The sequence below is a fragment of the Nothobranchius furzeri genome, chromosome 7 (assembly GCF_043380555.1).
Source record: "Nothobranchius furzeri strain GRZ-AD chromosome 7, NfurGRZ-RIMD1, whole genome shotgun sequence".
Classification (NCBI taxonomy): domain Eukaryota; kingdom Metazoa; phylum Chordata; class Actinopteri; order Cyprinodontiformes; family Nothobranchiidae; genus Nothobranchius; species Nothobranchius furzeri.
The window spans coordinates 53,069,018-53,093,100 of record NC_091747.1 but is presented as its reverse complement, the minus strand read 5'-3'; the positions used below and the strand labels follow the sequence as shown (position 1 = coordinate 53,093,100).

Here is a 24,083-nt window from a genome sequence, read left to right as displayed (position 1 = left end):
AAGGGGCAGCAGAGAGGGGCTTCAGTGGGCGTGGCCTGCAGTGTGACGTTAATTGGGTTATTTTTGGTGCCGATGTGTGCTCGCAGAGGTCTAATGGAGACATAGCTGAAATCCTTATGCACTGAGAGGAACTCGCTCCCACAACTCGCCCAGCAGCTGTTCCTTCCTTCAGCTGCTTGCTGAAGAGAGGTGGCAGGGCGGGTGGCCTGGGGGAGGGGGAAGGATGGCAGGGTTCTGCCCTGTTTGACCCTGTCAAGGTGTGCTTGAACCAGGTGGAGCCATAAAAGTCAGGAGCTGTCAGGGCTAGGAAGTGGACAAGAGCAGGTGGAGCTGTTTATTCATAGCAGCAGGTGCGGAGTCGACTGATTAAAAGCATTTTCCATCCATCAAACTTCTGAAATTGTCTCCAAATCTTCATGGAATGATAATCTGTGTTAGATCACAGCTGAAAATTTGAAAAAGGGAGAAATTCTTGAATTTTAGTAGATATTTTTTATGTTCAAGACTGAAAATGAAATGTGGCCGTAGTGAATGCAGTCTGGTTAAACAATATCAGCACTTCCTGCCCATCTGTCACTCTGAGTAGGAGGGTGTGACATCTAAAAAGCTTCAAATTCTGTCATGAAGCTTAAATGTAAAAGGAACCACAAAACAAACTCATTAATGTGTACAACACAAGCCATAATCTCACAGCTGATAAATGATGCTAACATGGAAACAGCTGCTTGTAGCTGTTTTTAAGCTCTAAAACCCAAAACTACACATGTTTACAATCTGGTGTAAAAACAAGTTGAGTATCTTTGAATGACAAATAAAAGGAAAACATGTCCTGTTTCTCCTTTTTCTCTGCTACTTAGCCCTAAGTTGTTGTGCATTTATGCTAATGCCTAAAAAAGGACTGATTCTTTTGGAGATTATTTACTTACTGTATCCTATATAGCTGTCTTTTAGAAAAGCCATTCAGAAGCAAGATGTCTGAATATCATGACTATTAATGAATAAGACTCAAAATCCTGCCATTTTCTGCTCCTCCGGCTAACTTCTACTTCCTGAAGCAGGAGCTTTAGAAACAGGGGGTTTATAGGGAGCCTAAGTCTCCTCCCTTTCCGGTCGGCTCATGGGTCCCCGGAATAACGAAGAAATGAATGCAAGTCAACGGGGCTAAAAACTCCATTTTCTAAAACCGCTTTGCCTTACGCCCTGGATCCACATATGTTGTACTGCAATTTAAATGAAAAGTAATGATGGGTGTTTCGACCACGCCTGTCACGTACTTTGAGATTTATCAGCTTGTAAATGTTCGTAATTAGCATGACTACACACCACAAATCAGCACGTCGCATATGTGACGTCATCACAACCCGTCCTCTCCCCTAGCGTAGCTGCTACTTACCAAATGACCAGATTTATGGTGGTTCTTTCCACCTGTGGGAAGTTTGGTGAACTTACAGCCATTTTGCCTCCGTTTTCTTCGTGTCTGGTTCAATGACGTCACTTTTGTGACGCGCATTTGTAGTCCTGGACTTATTTTCACACAAAAACTAAAATACTGTTCCCCATGTTCGAAAATAAGCACGTTCTTGGTATCAAAATGTGTCTTTAAAATTCACGGACATCATACGTGAAATCCATGGCACAAAACAAGCGGAATTAGAAAATTGCGTTTTAAGCCCCGTTGACTTGCGCTCTTTTTTCGTTTTTCCGGGGGCCCGTGGTCCGGAAGAAGATGGGCGTGACTTAGGCTCCCTATTCATAGACATAGGTGTGTAGCATCATGTGACAAAACACACATTCACTTAACATATTTGGGACATGATTTCAGATTTAGCGTCATTTGCAGTGTCCAGTCTGTGGGTGAAACATTGCCGTTTGGCTAACTCTGGATTAATTTGCAGCAATGCTATTATTGTACAAAGTCCCTATAAAAAAGGAAGAATATTTAAAAAATGCTGCCCAGACTGCCGGTGCTCCGCCTCCTCCTTGTTGAGCCTGCACAGCAGGATATGGAAGCAGATCCCAGTTTTGATGGTAAAATGTAAAGGTGTTACTTATTTAACGCCTGAAAGAAGCTATTACAATGTCATTGTGAGAACACACTGATAGCAATGCTCTTTGTTGAGTAGCATAACTGGTCTCAGCATATTTTGCACAACAGTGAAAATTGATTTAATTAAAATGGTAAATGGCTTGTAGTTACGTAGCCCTTCTTGGGTTCTACAGCCGCCCAAGACGCTTCACAACACAACCAGTCATTCACCCATGCACACATACATTCACACACAGGTGGTGATGAGCTACATCGTAGCCACAGCTGCCCTGGAGTGCACTCACAGAAGTGAAGCAGCTGGTGCCACCAGTCGAATACCACCAGCAGGTCAAGTGGGTGAAGTGTCTTGCCTAAGGACACGACTGTGACAGACTGAGCAGGGCTCAAACTTGCAACCTTCTGATTATGGGGCCATCTTATTAAAGTTAAAGGAAAGCTCAGTTCTCATCTTTAGCCCTTTTCACTTTAAAGCAGAAATCTGGAGTTTTTTCTCAGAGGGCCCCCTCTAGAGGTGGAAATATGTACTACTACATCTTAAGCCCCTCTCCCTACTTCTGTGGTTATGGCTGAAAGAAACTCCTTTCATTTGTGAATGTGCCCTTCCAGCTGGCCAATTGTTATTCTTGTGTTTTATATATATTTGTATATAATTAGGGGTGGGAATTTAACAAGTTAATTACGATTAAATAATTAGAAAGAATTGATGCATTAAAAAATTATTGTTAAAGCCCGAGCGTCCCAAATTGGGGGCCAATACGTTTTGCTTCAAAACGTATGCCCAATAGACCCCCTGATTGTTATGAAATTATTTTGAAGAAAGAAATATGCTTTGGGGCAAATGGTCTTGAACGATTAAAATGAGATTAATCAAGATTCAATAATTACAAAGCCTCTGATTGTTTAGATTTTTTTTTATCGAGTCCCATCCCTAAGATACACACACTTATATTTTATGTATTTATTATTTTATTTAACAGGGACAGTACACATTGATTGGCATTTCTGTAAATGTGTCAGTGTTAGCTCCAGAACTGAGTTTCAACTGTTCTCCCTGAGCAAGATGTATTTTGCCAAACACATAAAAAAAATTACTTCATAAAACACGTAAGTGGGGCAATGGTGGCACAGGAATTACGTGCTCGCCCTCTAATCAGAAGGTTGCAGGTTAGAGCCCCGCTCAGTCTATCGCTTTGTCCTTGGGCAAGACACTTAACCCAACTTGCCTGATGATGGTGGTCGGAGGGACCGGTGACGCCAGTGTACGGCAGACTCATCCCTGTCAGTGCGCCCCAGGGCAGCTGTGGCTACAGTGTAGCTCATCACCACCAGGGTGTGAATGTGTGTGTGAATGGGTGAATGAATGATTGTGTTGTAAAGCATCTTGGGGGGGTTCGAGGGCTTTAGAAGGTGCTATATCAAATACAGGCTAAGTATGAAAGTTAGAGCTGCATGCACATGACATCAAGGTTTAAAAGTTATTTAAAGATGGAGAACTGTCGAAAAAGAAAAGGGCAAAAAAATTTAACTGACAGTGATAAAGACAAATATATTGGTATACACATATATACATATATATATATATATATATATATATATATATATATACACCAATATATTTGTCTTTATCACTCATTGAGATATTGAACAATGGTAAAAAGGTTGGTACAGCGGTACAGTTTACCGTTACTACTTGTAGCTTATGCATTATATAGCTTTCAAGTGGTAAAATCACAATTTGATCAAGGGTTTCATTTTAACTCTTTGGGATTATAATCCCCATCCGCTCTATCAATCTTCACACCAACCTAGTCTGATGGCCACCATCAGCAGATATAAAAACCACTCCCTTCCGTGCACACACCAACACACACAAGTCATACATACGTAGCTTTTACAGGAGCTCTTCTCTTGTTACTGCTGTTCATCTCGTATTAAGGTCAGGCGGAGTCAGGCTGGGACATAAACCGCTGATCTGTTGTGTTTTTGTCTTGCTTTTTTTCTACGAGTGCACGGTGGTGTGTAAAAATGTGTGCTCATGTTTTGCTTGGAGTGCACTGGAGCAGAAAATGTGCTGTGGATTAATATAAGTAGAACTGCTGCAGCTTAAACAAAAAGCGTGTATCCTAATAACCTCAAAGAGACAGTGATGTTAGATGAAACACTCATGGCATATGTTGGAAATCTATTTAGGAGCTGCTGAAACTCGTCCCTTCCTTTATTTTTTGTATAATGTCTTGTTCTTGACTACTTATGTGGTCTAATTTAGTGTCCCTCTTCAGAAGGCTGCAGATTCAGCCCCAATGATGCTCAGATGAAAGAAACTCCACAGTCGTTCGGGTAATCGAGTGCGTGTTGTTTTTTTGGCTCCACGTTATCTGGCAGACCTGATTCAGCCTTATGTCAGCACAACAAGGACTGTTAGTCGTTCCGAAACACAGACTACAATCCCGAGGGGGTCGTGCTTTCTCGGTGCTGGGGCCGAGGCTCTGGAATGAGCTACCTGCATGGGTTAAACAGGCCAGCACACTCGGCAAGTTTAAGAGCCAGCTGAAAACTCACTTTTATTCTTTAGCTTTTATTCAGGAAGAGTCCCGTTAACTGTTGGCTTTGCACTTTTTGCTGTCCCACCTAGATTTTATCTGCATGTTTTTGCTGGTTTTATTTTTTATTTTATGTATTTTTTATGCTTATTGCTGTGCAGTGCTTTGTTTGGTCCTTGGGCCATGTGAAGGTGCTATATAAATAAAGTTTTAGTTAGTTAGTTAGTTAGTTAGTTAGTTAGTTAGTTAGTTAGTTAGTTAAAGCCGGGCGTACACTGTGCGACTTTTTCACTCGCAGCGTTCAGCTTCAGCTCAAACTGTACGACTTCCTGGCAGAGCAGATCTCACGAGTCATGTGCTCACACTGTACGACCCAGTTCTCGCATGCGATCTGACTGCTCACACTGTACGTCTGGTAGCAACACGTCGGCCCTAAAAATTTGCTAAAAATAGCAGGTTTTACTCAACACGTCAGACTTTTTTGTCTTGCCTGTTGTCCTTCGGGAGTGCTGCAGGAGGACACACAGGGATTTATGGGGGTTGGATGAGGAAACGAAATAAAGAAAGTGAATCTGTGTTTTGTGATCAGTTTAATTTGACATGAACACGACAAACACGCTTTCTTGACAATCTTTGTGAGTAAAAAAAACGTGTAGAAACAAAAACGAACAGCGTGTGTTATTAGGGAAATAGCGAGCGACCGGCCGGCGTTGATGCAGGATTGCGCGCGCATGCGCCGTGAGCGGTTCTGATACTTTTTGGATCGTAGCTGCTCGCAGCTGCTCGCAGCGCCGCTTCAACAGTGCGATACCCTCACGAGGGACGAGCGAAATATTAAACACACCAGAAGTCCCTGCGACCTCACGACTGCTGATCGGCGGCTGGTCACGTGGTGTTAATCGCCTCTCGTAACCCCCTGTACACTACACGACCGCTCGGCGCAAAACTCGCCCCGATGTCGTGGCTTCTCGCACGACTGGAAAATCGGCTCAAAAAAGTGAAAAAGTCGCACAGTGCCGAGCGGTCGTGTAGTGTACAGGGGGTTACGAGAGGCGATTAACACCACGTGACCAGCCGCCGATCAGCAGTCGTGAGGTCGCAGGGACTTCTGGTGTGTTTAATATTTCGCTCGTCCCTCGTGAGGGTATCGCACTGTTGAAGCGGCGCTGCGAGCAGCTACGATCCAAAAAGTATCAGAACCGCTCACGGCGCATGCGCGTGCGATCCCGCATCAACGCCGGGCTCGCTATTTCCCTAATAACACACGCTGTTCGTTTTTGTTTCTACACGTTTTTTTTACTCACAAAGATTGTCAAGAAAGCGTGTTTGTCATGTTCATGTCGAATTAAACTGATCACAAAACACAGATTCACTTTCTTTATTTCGGTTCCTCATCCAACCCCCATAAATCCCCGTGTGTCCTCCTGCAGCACTCCCGAAGGACAACAGGCAAGACAAAAAAGTCTGACGTGTTGAGTAAAAACTGCTATTTAGTTAGCGTTCCACTTGACTTGGCAAGATCCGTGGGCTGAGTGCATCAAAAAAAACTGTCGCTCATCAAGAGGATCCACACATGATCAACTTTCTATAAAGCAACACACAGTCCTTATTCTAAAGCATTTTGCATGTGCAAGTTTATCACGCCGCATTACTGTGGAATCTAGCGGATGCTGGTTTTAAATGGCTGCCTGTGTTGAGGTTAGGGATCGCTTAAGCACTGAGAACAATTTAGAAAATGCCTGGAACCCCTTGCAGGAATCCATCCCCAAACAGAGTGAAATTACACAGTCCGGTGCTTGGAGCCCCGACTCTCGCCGAGCTATGGTGTGAAATTAAGCTCAGCAGATACGTAAAATCCCACAGTTGTTTACATATCCCCTCCAACTCTTTGTAGTGGTCTTATTGGTTGTGATGGTTCAGAAACAAATTACAAATGCCACAAAGCTGAAAAGTACTGGGGCTTAAGAGTGCCGGAGGCCCCAAAGATTCCACATTAAGACTCTGAAATGGGACTGGACGTACTTGTCTTCTTAGATTTGAATTTGTGCATAATTGTTTTTAGTAAGTAATGTGAAAGCATATAGGAGAATGACCCAATGTAGTGAGAGAAGCATCTCAAAATATCTTCTCGCATCTTGATTTTTATCCCTGTGGAAGTTATAAACATGCTACGCATTCTAGATAGCATTCTGGACAGCCTCAGTTTGGAGAAATAAAGTTTATGATGGGGTAATGCTAGTCTGAATGCAACTAAGGTCAAGTCTGATTGTTGTAATCTCAATGTTATTTTATAAACCTTCACATCAAAGTCCATTTCTCATTACATGCTTCTTTTGGCAGAAAAATAGAGATTTTTTTATTTTATTTTTGGGATTTGACCCCTGGATGCATAAGAAGTGCTACTGGTAATAATTAGGCTTGTAAATTACTTGAATTTCATTAAATGTGGAATTGGTAGTAATTAAAGGTTTTATAAAATACTGCTGCATAAACCGCAATGAAAAGAGCTGTTTTAAGATGGCAGCGATAGCATTTGTTCTTTCTTGGGCCTGAATTAACTGCTAAAAATAGTCATACTGATGATAATAATAATAATAATAATAATAATAATAATAATAATAATGTTGGTAACTTTGACAAAGTCCCAAAACTTGACACATTATGAGGTAAAATGTTATATGGTGTGGTATATTTTGTTTTTTGCAAAAAAAATAAAACAAAACAAAAATGCAATAAATTGGTCCCTTGAGTTCCAAAATTTACCAGGAAGGTCCCATTAGGCCTGTTTCCATTATCAGAAAGTATGTGTAATGTTACCGGACCTTTGCAGCATGTGTCAGTTTTCCCGGGTTGGTCCGAAAAGCACCATTGTCCAGGACTTTTCGGGAACTAGCGGAGTACCTGATCTGGGGCATGTATTTAGAAAGGCTCCGCAGACTTCCTGCAGGGATCTTGTATTTTAACACATGCTGATTGGATGCAACTCAAATGGCATTGGCAGACATTGCAAAACAAACTAAATCACAATTTTTAAACTCCCAACATTGAAAAACATGACAGAAGTCCACTTAAAACGCTGTCATTTTCTGTGCTTTGTGGACTCCTACAGAGCACCATAAAAACTCTGCTTCTTCTGCTGGTGAAGCTCCTCAGTCATCCAGGTCATGGTTATCCAAAGGGGTTCAAATGAAGGCAACTGGACTTCTTTGGTTTCTTTAAGACGTTTCACTTCTCATTCTAGGAGTTTTAAGCTCAGTATATGCTGACGTCTTAGCAAAATTTGCAAAGTCGTGAAAGTGAGGATTTTGTATGAACTGAGCGAACCGAGCCAATGTATCTCCTGGTCACTTTTCTCCCTCCATGACATTTGCTGGGACACCTATAGAGGAAACGTGTGAATATGAACCACCAACCTTGATTGGCAGTCATCTGCAAACCCTAATCCACAGCCTGAGATAGAGAAACTCTTCACTCATTACTGAAAATGTTGGCTTTTCACATTTCTAATGTCATATCTACTGTAGTATTTAAATGGACAAAGGGAAATGTTTGGTGTTTTTCATTCCAAAATGTGTTATGTCCTTCATTTCTTCAGGACCTGACTACGTGACACAACAGTCTAAAGAACCTGTGGAAATTAAAGAAGTCCCTGTGGAAAAGAAGGACAACTCCCCACATGATTCTCCTCACTTTTATCGCAAAGGCACCACTCCACCCCAATCTCCTGTTGCAAGTCCCGCAGCCACACCTCCCCCCTCACCTGAGACTAGCAAGAAGATAAACCAGATTGGTAACAGCATCAGCCACAAAACCAACAAAGAAGAGAAACCATCTCGTAAGATAAGCAAAGAAGAAAAGTCAAGTTTTAAGCCCAGCAAGGAAGAACGTTCTAGTAGGAAGCTAAGTAAAGAAGAGAGACTGCCCGTCACCGATGGCCCAAAGAGTTCTCATGCGCACATCGAGGCTCCACCTAAACCTTCTAAAATTCACCAGCCTACCACAATTTCTGTATCTCCTTCACAACCGCCAACAGTTCCAGTTAATGGCCAACTTCACTCTGAGTACCATAGTTACTACGTCAAGGCACCTGCAAGGGGCCCTCCACCCCCAGAGCCTGAGGACTTAGAAGAAGAACCTAGTGCCCTTGCGCTGGCACGCCTGCCCCCACAACCCAAGTCCTACAGCACCCCAACCCCAACCCCTAAGCCATCGTCCATGCGGGACAGCAAGAGTGACCCAAAACTCAGGAAGCAAGATTCACTAAAGCCAAAGAGCCTCGCAGACACAAAGAAAGCTAGTATGGAGATTGCAGAAAACATAGAAGAAAGTGTAAGTATCAGTTGCTGGTAGCTATAGTGTGTGTTTGATTAATTCTCACTCAGTTTCAACAAGAATAAATTGAAATTTCCATCTTTGATCCCACTTTAATAAACTCTTTGGTTTGACTCAGTTTTTCTAAGCTAAGTACAACCGGTCCCTTATCACTCTATAAGTATATCTTCCCTTGAAAAAAAATCTAGATATTATTAATACATTGGGGGTATCCTAATCCCTTGGTGTGAGGGGTAGGGCTAAGTGCTGCAGTGCAAGGGGTAAAATGGGATTCAGCTTTAGACGCATCCAAGATGTCTACCTACTAAGTTCCTTTATCAATTACTCCATCCTCATACGAATGCCCCAACAAAACAAAAACTCAAAGGGTCAAAGCTTGTTTGGAGATGTGTTAAATCAGCTGCACTTAAAACATCGACTCTGTGAGATTCTTAGCATTCACCGTATTCAATATACTTTTTCAAACTAGTTTCTAACCAGTACATATATTTTGGAGTCATCAGAGCATTGTGTAATCCATCCAAGATATTAATATTACTGCCCTCAAAAGAGTGTCCCATATCGTATTGGCCTAAAGAGTTAATAGTTTTGTGTTATACCAGGTGTATCAGTCTGAAACTTATTGCCAGAGGTGCCGCATGCTGACAAGCAGGGCAGGCAATGGCCTGGGGTCCCCAGGCAGCATGCTTTCTAGTCTACCCTGTACGGCAGGTTTTTGTGCTTGGGGCCGTACGGCAACCTTGCACTGCAACAGCTTATCACATTGAATTTTGCTTGGAAAAAAAAGCTTCTTTTTTGAGGAGAAATATCTTGAAAAATGCTCAAAAAAGGTAAAACCAAAGCTTTTACTACTCTGTGTTTAGATAAGAACCCCAATATGATGAATAACCGTGTTCATAGGTACTTTTTATTGAACACTGTAGCAACTACAGTGTTCAGATGCTGATTCAGAGAAACAAAAATGTACATAAGCATCAACACTGTAAAAACCGCAAAAGCAAATACAATTGATAATAAAGTCATGAAGAACCAAAGTGTTCCAATCACTGATATGGTTTAGGAAATCTTACTTTCACCCCTTTGCAGTGCTTAAAGTGGAAAATTATAAATGTCAGTACTGGCAATGGCAGTGATACACCTTTAGCGAAAAACGTGGCCTGTTGCATACCGGCCCATTTAAAGCACTGCCTCTAAGTGTATTCCTCTGATCACTCGTCTTTGGTGGTTTGAAACCAGCTCAAACATACAGAAAAATTACCAGGAATGATAATCAAGTTTTGGTCTCGTTGGTGTATTTTTGTATTCATGTAATTCATAGCTAGCCATCCATCTATTTATTGGCATTTGTAAAGACAATAGCATAAAATGTGAAATAAAGTTAATAATGCTTTTTCAGACTTTGAAGATTGACGTTGCCTTTTTGTTTTTGCAGGGTCCTAACTCAATCCTTGTTGCTATGGTAATGCTGTTGAATATTGGCCTTGCAATTATATTTGTCCATTTTCTGACATGATCATGCTGTTTCTTTGGTAAGTTCATTTCTATGCAAATGCACATGTGTCAACTAGACTTAAGTGATGTGCATGTGAAACAATGTCTTGTTTGTGTTTTTACTCATGTCTTGTGTGCCTGCTGTGTCACAACGTATATCTGAAATGTGACAAGGGGGCCAATTAAACCTTAACTGTTCTACGTCGCAGTGAAACCATGGCAACTGGAACAGTTGCATTGCCGGCCTTGGAAAGTGAAAATGGCGCCAGCGAGAGACGGGGGCGGCCGGAGGTGTTTAGGAATCAGCATGACACCGAAGAGAATCGGGAGGAAGGCATCACTACTACCAACCAGTCTTTGGCCTTCTTTAGGGCCAGCCCTGTCAATTAGCACTCCTTTGGCTTCTGTTTTGGCAGTAAAATGTCATGTCTAGTGAGATTTCAGAAAAAAAAAGAAAAAAGTTTAAAAAATGTAAACAATCAATGAAGTTATTGAATCCTACATGTGTGCTGACCCAAGCTCAGGTCTCTGTAGCCCACCTTCACTGCCTTTGCAAAGGCAGCCGAGGGCCGACGAACCTTGCTGGAAGAGTGTGGAGATGCAGTTTTAAATGACGGGAGCCAACAGCTGCCTTTCTATTTTGCCATCTGACGTTTTGATGGGTTGATGTGAGCCCAGCCCCGGGGCCGACCAGGTTGTGGGTGGGTGGGTGGGAGGGAGTGTGGTGGAGGGGGCTTGGGGCTCGGGTGTTTCGTGGTTTGAGGTTCAAGCCAATCTCACAAGAGCAAACCGCGCGCGACCGTCGCCAGCAGTCAGTGCTTGCACGGTCACTAGCCAGTCTTACTCTGTTAACCCAAACATCCCTGCAGCTTTCTCAAGCTCCATCCATTTGTAACCCAGGAGACACCGCTTTGAAACACTCCCCGTGCATGGTACGGTTTTTGTTTGTTGTTCTTAACGTAGCTTTTCATTCACCGTTGTTCTCTGAGCGTTGGTTATCTGCATTCTTAAGCTTGTAGACATCTCTAGAAGGAGCGAATACATTATCGCTTTCCCTTTTTATTTCACTTCTACTCGTTTCTAACATCCAGGCTGTAATTTGACATTACACGTCCATGTTACTGAAAGTGCAATATGTTTATTTTCTTTTTCTAAAGCTTATATTTTGCCACAGATGGCAAAACAAAAAAGTTTTTCTCTTGTCTGATTTGAAAAGCCTGGTTTTGAGATTAAGGCATTATTAGTGGCAGATATGGTGGCGCGGAAGTTGATTTATTTTTGAAAAATAAAAGAAAAAACTGCTCTGTGAGAGTGAAGTAACAAATGTCTTATTTTATTTATGAAATATAAAGAAATACTACTTTATTGTACATGCCTAGACCCTGTCGCTTTACTTTCGCCAGTCCATCATTTGCTTTCACTGTTTCACAACACTGAGATGCAAAAACTGCAGTTCAGAGCTGCTCCAGTAGGTCCAGCAGTGCTTGCATGTGCATAGGATAATAACTGTGGACAGTGGAGGTTTTATTCTGGTTGAGACCATGGGGAATGTGGCTCCAGGGAGAAGAAGATTTGCCTTTAGAAGTCTTTAACAGTGCTACTGTTTACCTCAAATAAGATGAGGAAGGGAGGGAATGGGAAATAGACGCCATCCTTGTCTTAACTGTCGTCGTCACCTGAATCATGACTTTTAACCCGCTTCATCCTTGAGCTGCTTGTAGTCTTTTCTTGCAGGTATGGCATGAATATCTTTAGATTTCCAAAGTGGTTATTATTTATTTGATGGACGCTTACTTGTGGTCGAGATGAATTATTTATTCACTGTACAACTGATGTGTTCGTGAACATTGGTCATCATGGAGATTTTTTTTAAAAAAAGGGCTTAAAAGTATATCTAGGTTTTATTTGCTGCAGTTCTGTCCTTTTGTTTAATTTATTTTATTTTTTTGGGGAAGGCTAGCTTGATTAAATTGTCAGTTCTCAAACCAAGCAGCACATTTTAGAGGATTCTTTGTCCAGTTTGCAAACTGTTCATAAACAACAGAGAACCGTACGACGGACATTTACTGAGTCTATTGTGCAGACAACACAATGAAGACTATTACTGGAGGAGGTTTAACAGAGCAGCCTGTTTGTGGGATATTTTTTGAAACACAACATTGCATGTTGGAGACATTTATATATAGAATATTATATACTATTTGTAAGGATTTTTACAGAGTACAATCCAGAATCTGGTATGAGTCGGTATTTTTCTAACAATTTGCACACCTGTATTTTGACAATGAAGATAACTTTGTTTGTAATTGGTAATGTAATGCACATATGATCATGTTTGACAGTGAAAAAAACTATTATTATTACTTCTAATTGGTCATATTTTTCGTACCGTTCGGGGAATGTAAAAGGCAGATGTACTCGTTTGAGGGTTTTAGGAAATAAGGAATCCTGGGAGAAGTTTGATATGTGAAGATTCATGGTTACCCCACTGATTTGTGCAAAGTCTTTGGAGATGAAGTTATGTGTACAAAATAAAGATATTATGCCTTGTTAAACAATACCATGCTTTCCTCTGGTGTTTTAATTCTCTTTCAGCAACGAGGATCAGAACTTCCGACCAGTTGTGAATTTTGTGGTATTTTCCATCAACTTAACCCATTTTCTTGGTTTTACACTTCCAAATAAAATAATCCACATACAGAAAATCTATTGATGATTGAACTCCCCCTGAGCTAGTTAGATGGCTGCCATTTTTGTATAATCTTGCACTTTATTTTCCTCCAAACAGAACATGGGGTTAAGATGAGAAGCAAAGCATCTGCAAACAGCAGATCAATCGCAGCTTCAAATGCATGCATTGATTGAAATTTTGATGTTTTCTTGTTTGAGTTTTCATTAGGCCATCAACGTATCGGTCCAGTGAAGAATCATGCTAGAACAAAACTCCCAAAAAAGACTATGAAAGACCAAAAATGTCCATTCCCTTGACTGTTGAAAAATGTAAGAAGCAGAAGCTGGTTAATAATTGGCAACGAGACACAACTAAATAACAGATAGGAATATTTTGTAACTCATTTGTTACCAAATGCTTTTTTCATTCATTTCATTTTGACATCTGATCATATTTTATTGAATTCTCTACAACAGATGGTCATGCACACATTTATAGTGCATGGTTCAGATAAAACCGTCATTCATGAGTCACTTATAGACATATATTGGGATAGGGTTCCTCTTGTGTTTTAGATTCCAGTCTTATGTTCACTTCTGTGTATCTCCAAGCTAATGGCTGCCTTGCATTACCCTCCCCATAATGAGATCCAGAGGGAGAAGACCAGGCGTGGAATCAAAGCATCTCAGACGGGGTTTCACATTAGTCGTGCAAGTGCAGGCAGGTGCAACAGCGCGTCTCAAGCCAGGTCGTCCTGTTTCCACCGCTGGTCTGCCTCAGATTAGTGTAGTGTTACAGCACCTGCCTGGAGTGAGTAACGCCTTGTCACGTACCCACTGTGCTCTCTGTCCTGGATCAGGAAGACACGCTTTGGCGAGTTCTCTGATCTATGATAGTATGGTGGTATGAACATTAGAAAGATATTGACGTTATAGCTTGGCAAACTTCCCTTAGAGCTTGTTTGGCCCTGAAGGAAGAGGAGCAGAGCACAAACCCCTATGTGAAGCTGTCGGTGATAGCATAGAATATCTCTGTTACTATTCTAATATGGCACAGCTCTCTTGGACAAGATTTGGTTGCACCGGCCATCTTGGACAAATATAAATCAGACCCTTTTAAGTCAGAGCAGGGAAGGCTACACTCCAAGAAAAGAAATCTTGAACTGGCTGCACAAGTTGCTTAAATGTAACAAGTAATATACATTGTTACACATTGATATGTTAAAAGTGGATTTAAAAATGTCAACTATGTTAAATGCAGGCAGCTCAGAACTACTAAAACCATAACCTCTAGTCATGCACTGCAAATAAATGATAAAAAACAACAATTTTTGAACAATTTATTTCAAATTGGATAAGAGGTGGAAGGTTGTTTTGACCAAGGGGGAAACTGACTGCCACAAAGTCAGTGACAAAAATTGCAGTTCTGCTCTCATCCACTAGGGGCGGGCTACAGAAGCTCCCATGGTAAACTTCTCAGCAGAAATAAACATGTTGGCAGCATGGTTCAAAAAATATATTAGGTTTAATAGGTCAGGTTTACGGTCATATTTTTTTTTTGTAACTCATCTGTTTAGATGTAAATAAAGCTTGAATTTATGAATAATTCGAGGCATGTCCCTTTGATTGACAGATAGCTTAAAAACCATCAGTGCTAGCAGCTTGGCCCCCTGCTTGCTCTGGGGAAGGCCTCAGCCTTGGTCTCACGTTAAAAGTGTTTCAGCCTAGAAGGCTGATGGTAGCAGAGTCACTCAACCGCGGGTTTTCTGGATTAAAGTGTCCACCAACCTTCGTTAGCTTAGTTCAGTTAGCTTGTATCTACATTAGCTCAGAGTTTTATTTTCACTTATCTTTATTGATATTGTAACATCAACAAAATTGTAAAAAACGGTGAGTGACATTTAAAGCATAATTCAAAATAAAATGGTCATTGAAACACATCAAGTGAAAGCGAACAACAACAAAAAAAGAACAGAAGAATAACATGAACACTCACACACTGGGGGAAACTTAACAGTCCAACAGACCAAATAGCTTAAACAGAAAACCCATACCACTACAATGCTTTAGATAATATTTTACTATGAATGAATCATAAATTAAATGTAGACCACTCAGCTAACGTTTTTAAGGCTTTTTATTAGAAGAATCTCTGATGGAGGAAACATTGTCTGAGCTCCTCTTGAAAGCTAATAAAATTGGCTTTCTACTTGTAATCTTACACTTGTGAATATGGAATCTAGCTGGCAGTATTATAAGATTAATAATATATTTTTTAGAATTCTCAATACTTGTGTAATTTTCGAAGAGCCCAGACAATACACCTCTCCAATATTATTTGAAGTCTGGATCAATCTTGATACATTCTGTATAAAATCAGTGATCTTCAGCCAAAATTGTTTGATAATTCCAAAACAAATGTACAATAGTTACATTAGCTCAGAGTTGTATGGGTGGGTCATCTGCCCCTACTCTCACATCCTCGATATCAGCTCCATTTTTGTATTTTCTGAGAGCTACGAAACGTGACTTGTTGTCAAGATTGCAGTGGTGGGAACCACCCATTGGGCTTCAATTCAGCTCTTCAGAAACCTTATGGATCACGGAGGTTCTGTCCATCTTTAATATACGATCTATGGTTCTGACAAAAATAAAGCAACATTTCTGCAAGAACATTTAAATGAATCAGGAGTTCAAAGGCTAATTTTCATTCACCTTGGAGGGGCCTTCTAGAGTCAAAACAAGTGATTTTTAAACACACTTAACTTCCATTTCTAGGCTTGAGTTTTCAACTGAGTAAAAAAGTGGACCTGAGTTTTGCTTCTAAAAATGGATTGGGGCTTGTAAGCAGAGAGGAGGTATCAGTGGCTTGCATTTTTCAAAACTGTGACTTTGACATCAGCATTAAGCAGATCCCCTTACCGTGCCACACATAGCTAGCTTAGCTTAGCATCACCTCATCTGTAACACAAACAGACAGAAATCTCTGTTATAAAACTGTAAAGCTGTCGCTTTGCCATTTCAGCTGAACCACACTGTGGTTGTCATCACTGTCTCGTCACACGCAGCAATGGACTTGTTTCTGAAAAGAACAGCCAGGCGGCTGCCATTTAAGCACAAGGGCTTCTCTAGTCCTGTTTTATTTAGTCACGTGAGTTGTGATTGTCTTTTTTTTTTGTTTTCTCCATGATGACTCATTACAGTTCTAACAAGTAGAGTCTCACTAATGCATTAGCCCTGAGCTATGAAGAATAAATGATTGTCACATCCTCTCATCTGCCTATTAAAGCTCTCATTGTCAGCGGAGGGAGGCTGCATGCTGTGAGAACGGACTTCTCTTGTGAATCGGGCATGATTTTATTCCTGCTTATAACCAGGCAGAGAGCAAGCTGTTTTGTCTTCATTGTTGTGCAATTTCTGTGCTTCTGAAACAATATTGCAGGATGAACTAATAATAGTAGCATAATGCAACAATAGGCACTTCTGCTTTTGTGTTTGCAATTTTCAGAAACATTTCAGTTCAAAATAAGAGTCAGCCTTTATTTTTAACTTATCTGTCAGATAAACAGCAAAGGGTTAGGGTTTTTTAGGCTCTGATTTTAAATTCATCCAAGACACATAAAGACCAAAACAGTAACGTTCTTGATCGTGTTTAAAAGTTTGTCTTCCAAAAAGAGCTCTGTTAATGCTAAATCACACCATAAAGTAAAAATACAGACTGAGCTCTGCAGGAAATAAAAATTCAAAACTGTGATGTAATGAATTACATTAGTCAAGAATGGATTCTTTGACATGCATGGTTTGAACATGTTTTTTTTTTTTACCTTAAACATGCTTTAGGAAGCCTGCTTGAGAACTGCTGGGAATGAATGGCTGCAGGCTAAAGGGCCAGTATCTTCAAATCCATTGTTACATGCCGTCTTCTTCTTTCCCTTCCCCCACTGTTCCATATCAATAAAAAAATTTGACCTGGTTTCTTTTAGACCTTCTGTATCAACAGGGGCGCGTCCAGGGAGTGGCCTGGGGTAGCACATGCCACCCTTGGAATCTGACTGGCCACCCCAGGTGCCACCACACTAATTTACCTTTAAATAGGCTTTTCATTGTCCACAAAAGGCTTGGGGGTAAAACAAAAAAAGCATAACCATTGGTGCCACCCATGCACAAAGTTGTGCCTCACCTGGGCCACCCCATTTTAAAAGATCTGGACACGCCACTGTGTATCAAAACAATGTTCAAGAAGGGTTTTATTGATGGTTTGATGGTTTTAAACTGGTGGTCCTACGAGGCCTAAGGCGTAATTCAGATAAGCTGCAGGAAACCACACCAACAGAGAATCCTCAAGAATAACGAGCCTTCAATAGGTATTCTTTATAGGTCAGTACTCAGATATGGGAATGGCATCCCACCTGCCTAGCACGTTTCTGTTGCAATACAGAAAACCTGTTGGATTTGCTCATCGACCTTCTTCCACAAAAACTGGAAAAGAAGGGCAGGGTTGCCCTGCATGTTTTGGCTGTTTTTTCCCCCTGCTCCAACACACCAGATTTAATTACTGGATCACCTCTTCAGCATGTCCTTAATGTATCCAGAAGCCTGTTAATCACCCATTCAATTCAAAAATGAGTGTTGGGGAAGGGACACCTCAAGAAACCGACAGGATAAAGCCCAGAAGAAGCGCCTGGATCACCACGGACAAGTCTGCTGCAGCCGGAGTGGCAGCAGACGGCAGGATTTGGAGTCTTATTTCCTGATATTTGGCATTTTTGCCTCTGATTGGATAACAGCAATGCAAGTCTACCACTGACTCTGTTTGCACTGTGACACTGATGTTTTATCTCCATGAATAACACCTGCCTAGAGGAGCTTCTGACTTCTTCCCGGTCGTGTGCCAAGATGGGTGAGTCCAATTGAGTGCTTCACGTACAGCGGTCAGGCTTTTGAAATACTAGCATTTCTTCTTATAGGTCTAGGAGACTGTTTTCATGTTCAGCCCGCATGAAAAGTGTAGAGTGGCTGATTAAAATCCCCAAAAAAATTTTTTAGAGTTCCACAGCAACAAATTTGCCATGGTCTCTTGTATCTTGTGTCATTTTTTGTAGAAAAAAAGCTCTGGTGCTCCAGTTTCAGTAAATAGAAGTTAGCTCAGGGGAGGGGGGGAGGGGGGGGGGCTGAAAACTGCAGCATTTGGAGTCTTACTCATTAACATTCACGATATTTAGACATCTCACCTCTGATTGGCCAACAGCAACCCCACTCTTCCACTGCCTCTATTTGCGCTGCGACACTGATGTTTTATTTCTGCAATTAACACAAGCCTGAAGGAGTTCTGTCTCGTTGTGGCGTTGCTAATGCTAACGGTTAGCTTTTTCTAGCCGAGACGTGCTCTGCTCTCTCCTGGCTGCAGGCTTCCAGGAACATGAGCCAAGATGGGTAAGTCCATGAATGCTAATTGACAGTGTGATGTATATCTGCGTGCCTTTTTCTGACTTTTTCTATTTTCTATCACTGGCTAATGCAGGAAATAGGGGTAGAAGACTGTTTTCATGTTCAGCATGCATGTGGAACTCAGAAGTGATCGATCATAGTTCAAAAATAACAAGTAACAAATGGTTTCTCAGTGAACTTGGTCTTTAAACTTCCTGGGTGTCACACAGATGCTTAACAAGCACAAAGATAGACAAGGGCATCACTCTGTCGAGCTAACTCCCACTTCCAAAATGGCATTTAAGAAATAATGATCTGAGAAAGCACAGAGCTGAGTTGTTAAAGGTGCCGTTGATGTCGTCTGGCATGACAAGAGTGTTTGAATGTGTGTGTATGTCCTATGTGTGTGTTAAGGAAGCCCTGTTGTGAGGGCCCACAGCAGCCTCCCCAAAATAGAGCTGAGAGCAGCTGCAGCTGGGTGGGTCATATCAGAGAGACATCAAAGCGGTTGCTGCCACCCGCCTGCTCATGATCAAGTCCTAATGGTGTAATGGGGGACTGGAAGGTCAGTGATTGTTTTTGGTTATGTACGGTTGTGTGTGTGTGAGAGAGGGCTCACAACAACACAGAGTTTACTAGAACTTTCCGGGAGAGACTAGCTAAGCCTGGAGAAACACCAGGTCACATGTCCCCTCTGAGACAGTCTCCAAAGACATCTGTGACATCAATGAGCCATTTATAAACAGCAAATCTGACCAAAGAAGCCTAAGAATATATTTGTTGACCTATGTAAAATATAATAGTGTAACCTGTTATTAAAATCAATCATCCATGTGCACGAGGCTCCTTCTGAAGGGACCTCTGGGTCAAACAGCCTAGTTTACAGTTCTGCCCTCGGTGTTGCAGAAAGCCTCAGATTTCAACGGTCATCACTTTTGCTTCTGAAAGAACTCCAGGCAGGATAAGGGCAAAGTCACATTCTGAACTTGACCATGATCACAGTATGATCCTGCTTCCCAACATCCTCCTCACTTGTGACAAACACCCAATTTACTTGTTTTAAATGACCCAAAAAGCCACTGCAATGTAATTATAAAAAACTCTAAGTAATCAGATTTAAAGATGACTTTTTTCCACGGAGTGTTATAAACTATTGGATATGATGTTCTGAATGTCCAGTTGCACTTTCTGTAATCAGAATAACAAACAACAAGCTGAACAAGTTGAGTTTTACAGGATGGACCTTGGAGAATGTATAAGGGTGCAGGGTACATGCCCTCTCTATTGAATCCAGATTTATAGACCAACAAAATGTCTCTGACATGTCCCATAAGCACCTGCTCTTACTCATCACAGGAAGAGGAGGCCTTCCAAGAGTCTTAAACACATGCGCCCCCTTTAGGATCAACAGCGCAAGTGCCTCCAATCAACTATTTATTTAAATCAGTGCATCATTCTTTTCTCTTGTTTATTTTTTAGCATTTTTTTCAATTGGCAATCAAAAATCAAAGACTGGGAAGTGACAGATTTTTCTTTAATTATTTTTAAATTTTATATCCAAAAAATGTAAAAGGCCTTATTGATACACAGATTATTTATGCCTTTATTTGTTTATTATTTATTTGAAGAAGAAAAATGAATTTGAATTTATCTCAGGTTATTTTCTAATTTACTGTCATTGCTATATTTAAAAAAATGATTTTTAATTTTTAATTGGAGGATCCACTTGAAACTTAATGGAACATCTCCAAATGTTATTCCTCCTTAATAAATCAATCAGTAATAATGAATTGATTTAATGTTTCTGTAGGTTACATATTTTGTGTTGGTAGAAGGAAAACAGCTTTTAAAAAACTCCATTAAATATGAAGGCAATTTTACATTTAGGAACATGATATAGTAACATAAACAAATATAACATGGAAAAAATGAACAAAATTATTTTTAAACATATAAAGAAAAAGGGTGTATACCACATGTGTTAAAAAACATTCAAGGCATTAAAAAAGCTTATAGTCTTTGTAGCCTGGAAGCCCATTCCCGCCACTCAGATAAAAAAAATTATTATCTCATAATTATGACTTAGCTATCTCATAATAATGAGATGCTTTCTCATTATTATGAAATACTATCTCATAATAATGAGATAGTATCTCATTATTATGAGATAGCTAAGCCATAATTATGAGATTATATATATATATATATATATATATATATATATATATATATATATATATATATATATGTTTTTATCTGAGTGGTGGGAATGGGCTTCCATACCTTCTAGTTAAATTAAACCATAAAAATGTTTTCAAGTATGTCTAAATTATTATATATGTATATTAAAAGTATATTTTAAAGTGAGGTAAACTTGTTTTTTATTTGACAACGTACACTCATGAGTATATAATTTTCAAAATACAATAAAAAAAAAGTAACGACTAAATTCGTTTTAGTCTAATCTTTTTCCTCGCAAAAGAAAGAAGAAGAAGAAGTACTGAAAAAAGTACAAACGTTCTCAAAGCAGTCTAATCAATTGCGGAACACTTAATTCCACAAGTGAAGTCCACGGACCAAATTTGCAGCGGACCGGCGTAAACGAAAACTGTTTCCGGTTATGAAAAAAAATTGGTGACTAACGATAGCTGAAGCTCAATCGCCGTCTCGCCTCTCTACCACACGGTGGTAAGACACGTACATGTGTTTTTAGATACTAGTTTGCGCTTTTGCGTTTCAAAATGATTGTTCGATTTTCTTGTTTGCGAGTAAACAAAGCGTTTTTATCGTTTCAAAATGTGCTAGGTCTCTAAGCTAACCAAACTAACGGCAGCGTATCTCTGAACGCTTCCATTTTAAACTAACACACCAGAGTTTATATAAACACGAAAACGTTAGTTTTTAAATATTCTCTTTTTTTCAACAGCAGATATTGTTTTATACATACCGGGTTAACATCTAATTTTACCCAAGGTTATTTCGCAATAAAATGTGAATTTCACTTAAATCCAAAGCAGCATGCTAAATTACTTCACTTTTATTGGAGTGTAGCATTTTCGTATTTGTCTTTTTAAACGTTTTATCATAATTTTGGGCTTTTCTTTTATTTTTGTCACGTAAACTTCTGCCTGATTTGTTAAAATTGTCTCGTCTGTTTTCTTAATTTTTAGGATTGACAAAAAAACCAGGATCAAGATGGGTGAGTAACATATATATTTAACCCCCCCCCCCCCCAACAAATATTGCCAGTCACAAAATGTGTGTGAGGTCTTATGAAATCATATTTTTCACAGATGGAGAGGAGAGAACCTACGGTGGCTGTGAGGGGCCAGATGCCATGTATGTGAAGTTGATCTCCTCAGATGGCCATGAATTTATTGTGAAGAGAGAACATGCCTTGACATCTGGAACCATCAAAGCCATGTTAAGTGGGCCGGGTGAGTATTCGGGAAATCAACTTGATATGAATTTGGCTGCACAATTCTAGACTCTAAGCTGTTATTTCTGAACCCCCCAAAAGTTTTTAGTCTGTAATTACAAACTTTCTGAAATTAAAGATATTTTAGCTAATAGCACAGTGTACATTTGAAGAAACACAAAGCTGCAGCACAGCTAAATCATCCTTGTTTCTAAGACTTTTATGGCGCTTACACATTAGCGTCTTGCACGACCTCAAAAGGTATCAAACGGCACCGGAATTTGATTTCACACACCTGTCAGATTTGTGTTTTTGTGTCAAGTCGACTCTTTTACTCAGACCTTCTCCCCAGCAGTCAGACTGGGATGGAGGCGACACTATGGACTGATTGGCTGGCCGAAATTACGTCTACCGCCTCCGATCTGCGAGAAGAATCAGCCAGTGGGGGGTTTCCCACATGCACAATTTATTTTCATGCTGGATGCTGTTGAGTAAACTTCTGGTCTGTAGCACGGAGCTGCCGACCAGTGTGGGAGCAGGAGAAGAGAATAGCTGTGTGAGTGCGTGCGCACGCGCCTATTCTCTGCATCAGAACTCGAGCCCTGGCAAGCAGACAGCTGCTCAGGGGAGAAATCAGTGTGTGTGGCACAAGATTGTGAGGTCACACACAGCAAATTAATAAAATAATGTGGTTCAGAGTCTCCAAAAGCAACACAGCTCATTTCCTCGGGGATTTCCGCATTCCTGAGAAGTCCCTTGGATTTATATGTGAAAACTACACCGCCCGTTCGAGACCAAACTTACGCCATCCTGTCCGACCGTGCCGACGCTAATGTGTAAGCGCCATTGGAAATGCTGTTCGTTTTAGAATTGTGCATTTCCTCCTTCATACACTCAACAGCTGTTTATTTGTTTAGGAGATGAAAGGTTTCCAGAGGTAGATAGTCGGACATAATTAAAGACCCTCGATCCATATATGCTCTGTTGTTCTACATGTTTATGTTTATGTATTTAGCAGATGCTTTTGTCCAAAGCGACTTACAAGTGATAATCGGCATATTGCCCTTGAGGCTAACAACAACAACAACATTGACATCAGTCATGGAGAGTAGGGAACAAGGAGTGGACAGTAGAGAAGGGGGACGGGTGCAGGCAAGGTGCTAGTTAAGATGCTCTCTGAAGAGCAGGGTCTTCAGGAGTTTCTTGAAAATTGAAAAGGAAGCCACAGTTCTGGTAGTGCTTGGTAGGTCATTCCACATTTGTGGAACGATGCATGAGAAAAGTCTGGATTGTCCTCAGCGTGGTGTAGGCACTGCTAGCCGACGATCCTGTGATGACCGGAGCGGCTGGGCCGAGACGTAAGCCTTTGCAAGAGGATTCAGGTAGATGGGAGCTGTACCAGCTCGGACATGTTGTGTCTTTGAGTGTTGTTGCTTTTTTCACAGTAAAAAGTTAATATCAGGACAGGAGAGGGACAATATTTAGTGGTTGGCAGCAGTGCGCCAGCCGATGGCCCCCTCCAGGAGGCTATCATAGACAGTTCAGCAGAACGCCAGTGTAGCTTCTCTGGAGAGATAAACACTTGAGAGAAAATAATGTTAACAGCTGAAATAATGCTGTAAGATGCTGTTAAATATCCAAGTTTGATTTCCATATTATTTATTCTGACAGCTTATTTCTGCTGCATTTACTAACCTACAGGCCAGTTTGCTGAAAATGAAACCAATGAAGTGAACTTCAGGGAGATACCATCTCACGTCCTGTCCAAGGTGTGCATGTATTTCACCTACAAGGTCCGTTACACCAACAGCTCCACAGAGATCCCTGAATTCCCCATCGCTCCTGAGATCGCACTGGAACTTCTCATGGCTGCAAACTTTTTGGATTGCTGAAGTTACAGAAGAAAATGAGTGAAAATGTAAAACTTTTTTTTGTATTTAACTTCTCTTGCCATGTATTTCACATCTTTATTTTTCTTTTGTCTGTTGATTCTTTAAAATTACAAAAACTCCATTTTAAAATGAACAGAAGACATGAAACAACTGCACCTTCAAAAATATTTCCTCACCTCTTCATCTTAATAAAGACCTATTTGGTGAGCACTTTGGTGTTTTTCACTCTGTGTTGTTCCACATCATTTTCAAATCATATTCCCAAT

The 24,083-nt window shown here is 40.7% G+C and overlaps 2 protein-coding genes across 3 annotated transcripts in view; both read left to right on the top strand.

The window, feature by feature from the left end:
* jph1a (junctophilin 1a) overlaps positions 1–10,851 on the top strand; it is a 52,130-nt gene extending 41,279 nt beyond the window's left edge. Inside the window, exons 5-7 of the mRNA XM_015955285.3 lie at positions 8,183–8,916; positions 10,352–10,448; positions 10,620–10,851. Of these exons, the coding sequence (XP_015810771.1) occupies positions 8,183–8,916; positions 10,352–10,432 (815 nt within the window). The 3' untranslated portion in view covers positions 10,433–10,448; positions 10,620–10,851. The remainder of the gene's footprint in view (positions 1–8,182; positions 8,917–10,351; positions 10,449–10,619) is intronic.
* Positions 10,852–18,355: 7,504 nt separating this feature from the next.
* Positions 18,356–24,027, top strand: eloca (elongin C paralog a). Of its 2 annotated transcripts, XM_054751130.2 has the most exons (5): positions 18,356–18,513; positions 18,922–19,072; positions 21,678–21,706; positions 21,801–21,944; positions 23,627–24,027. In XM_054751130.2, the coding sequence occupies exons 3-5, from the start codon at positions 21,703–21,705 to the stop codon at positions 23,815–23,817; spliced, it is 339 nt and encodes a 112-aa protein (XP_054607105.1). In that variant the 5' UTR covers positions 18,356–18,513; positions 18,922–19,072; positions 21,678–21,702; the 3' UTR covers positions 23,818–24,027. The 2 variants fall into 2 exon arrangements, with proteins under 2 accessions (XP_054607105.1, XP_015810770.1); XM_015955284.3 differs by lacking the exons at positions 18,356–18,513; positions 18,922–19,072 and adding an exon at positions 21,075–21,195.
* Positions 24,028–24,083: the final 56 nt, after the last annotated feature.

Coding starts and splice junctions, on each gene's coding strand:
- eloca (XM_054751130.2), top strand. Junction 21,945..23,626: donor AGCCATGTTAAGTGGGCCGG/GTGAGTATTCGG, acceptor ACTAACCTACAG/GCCAGTTTGCTGAAAATGAA.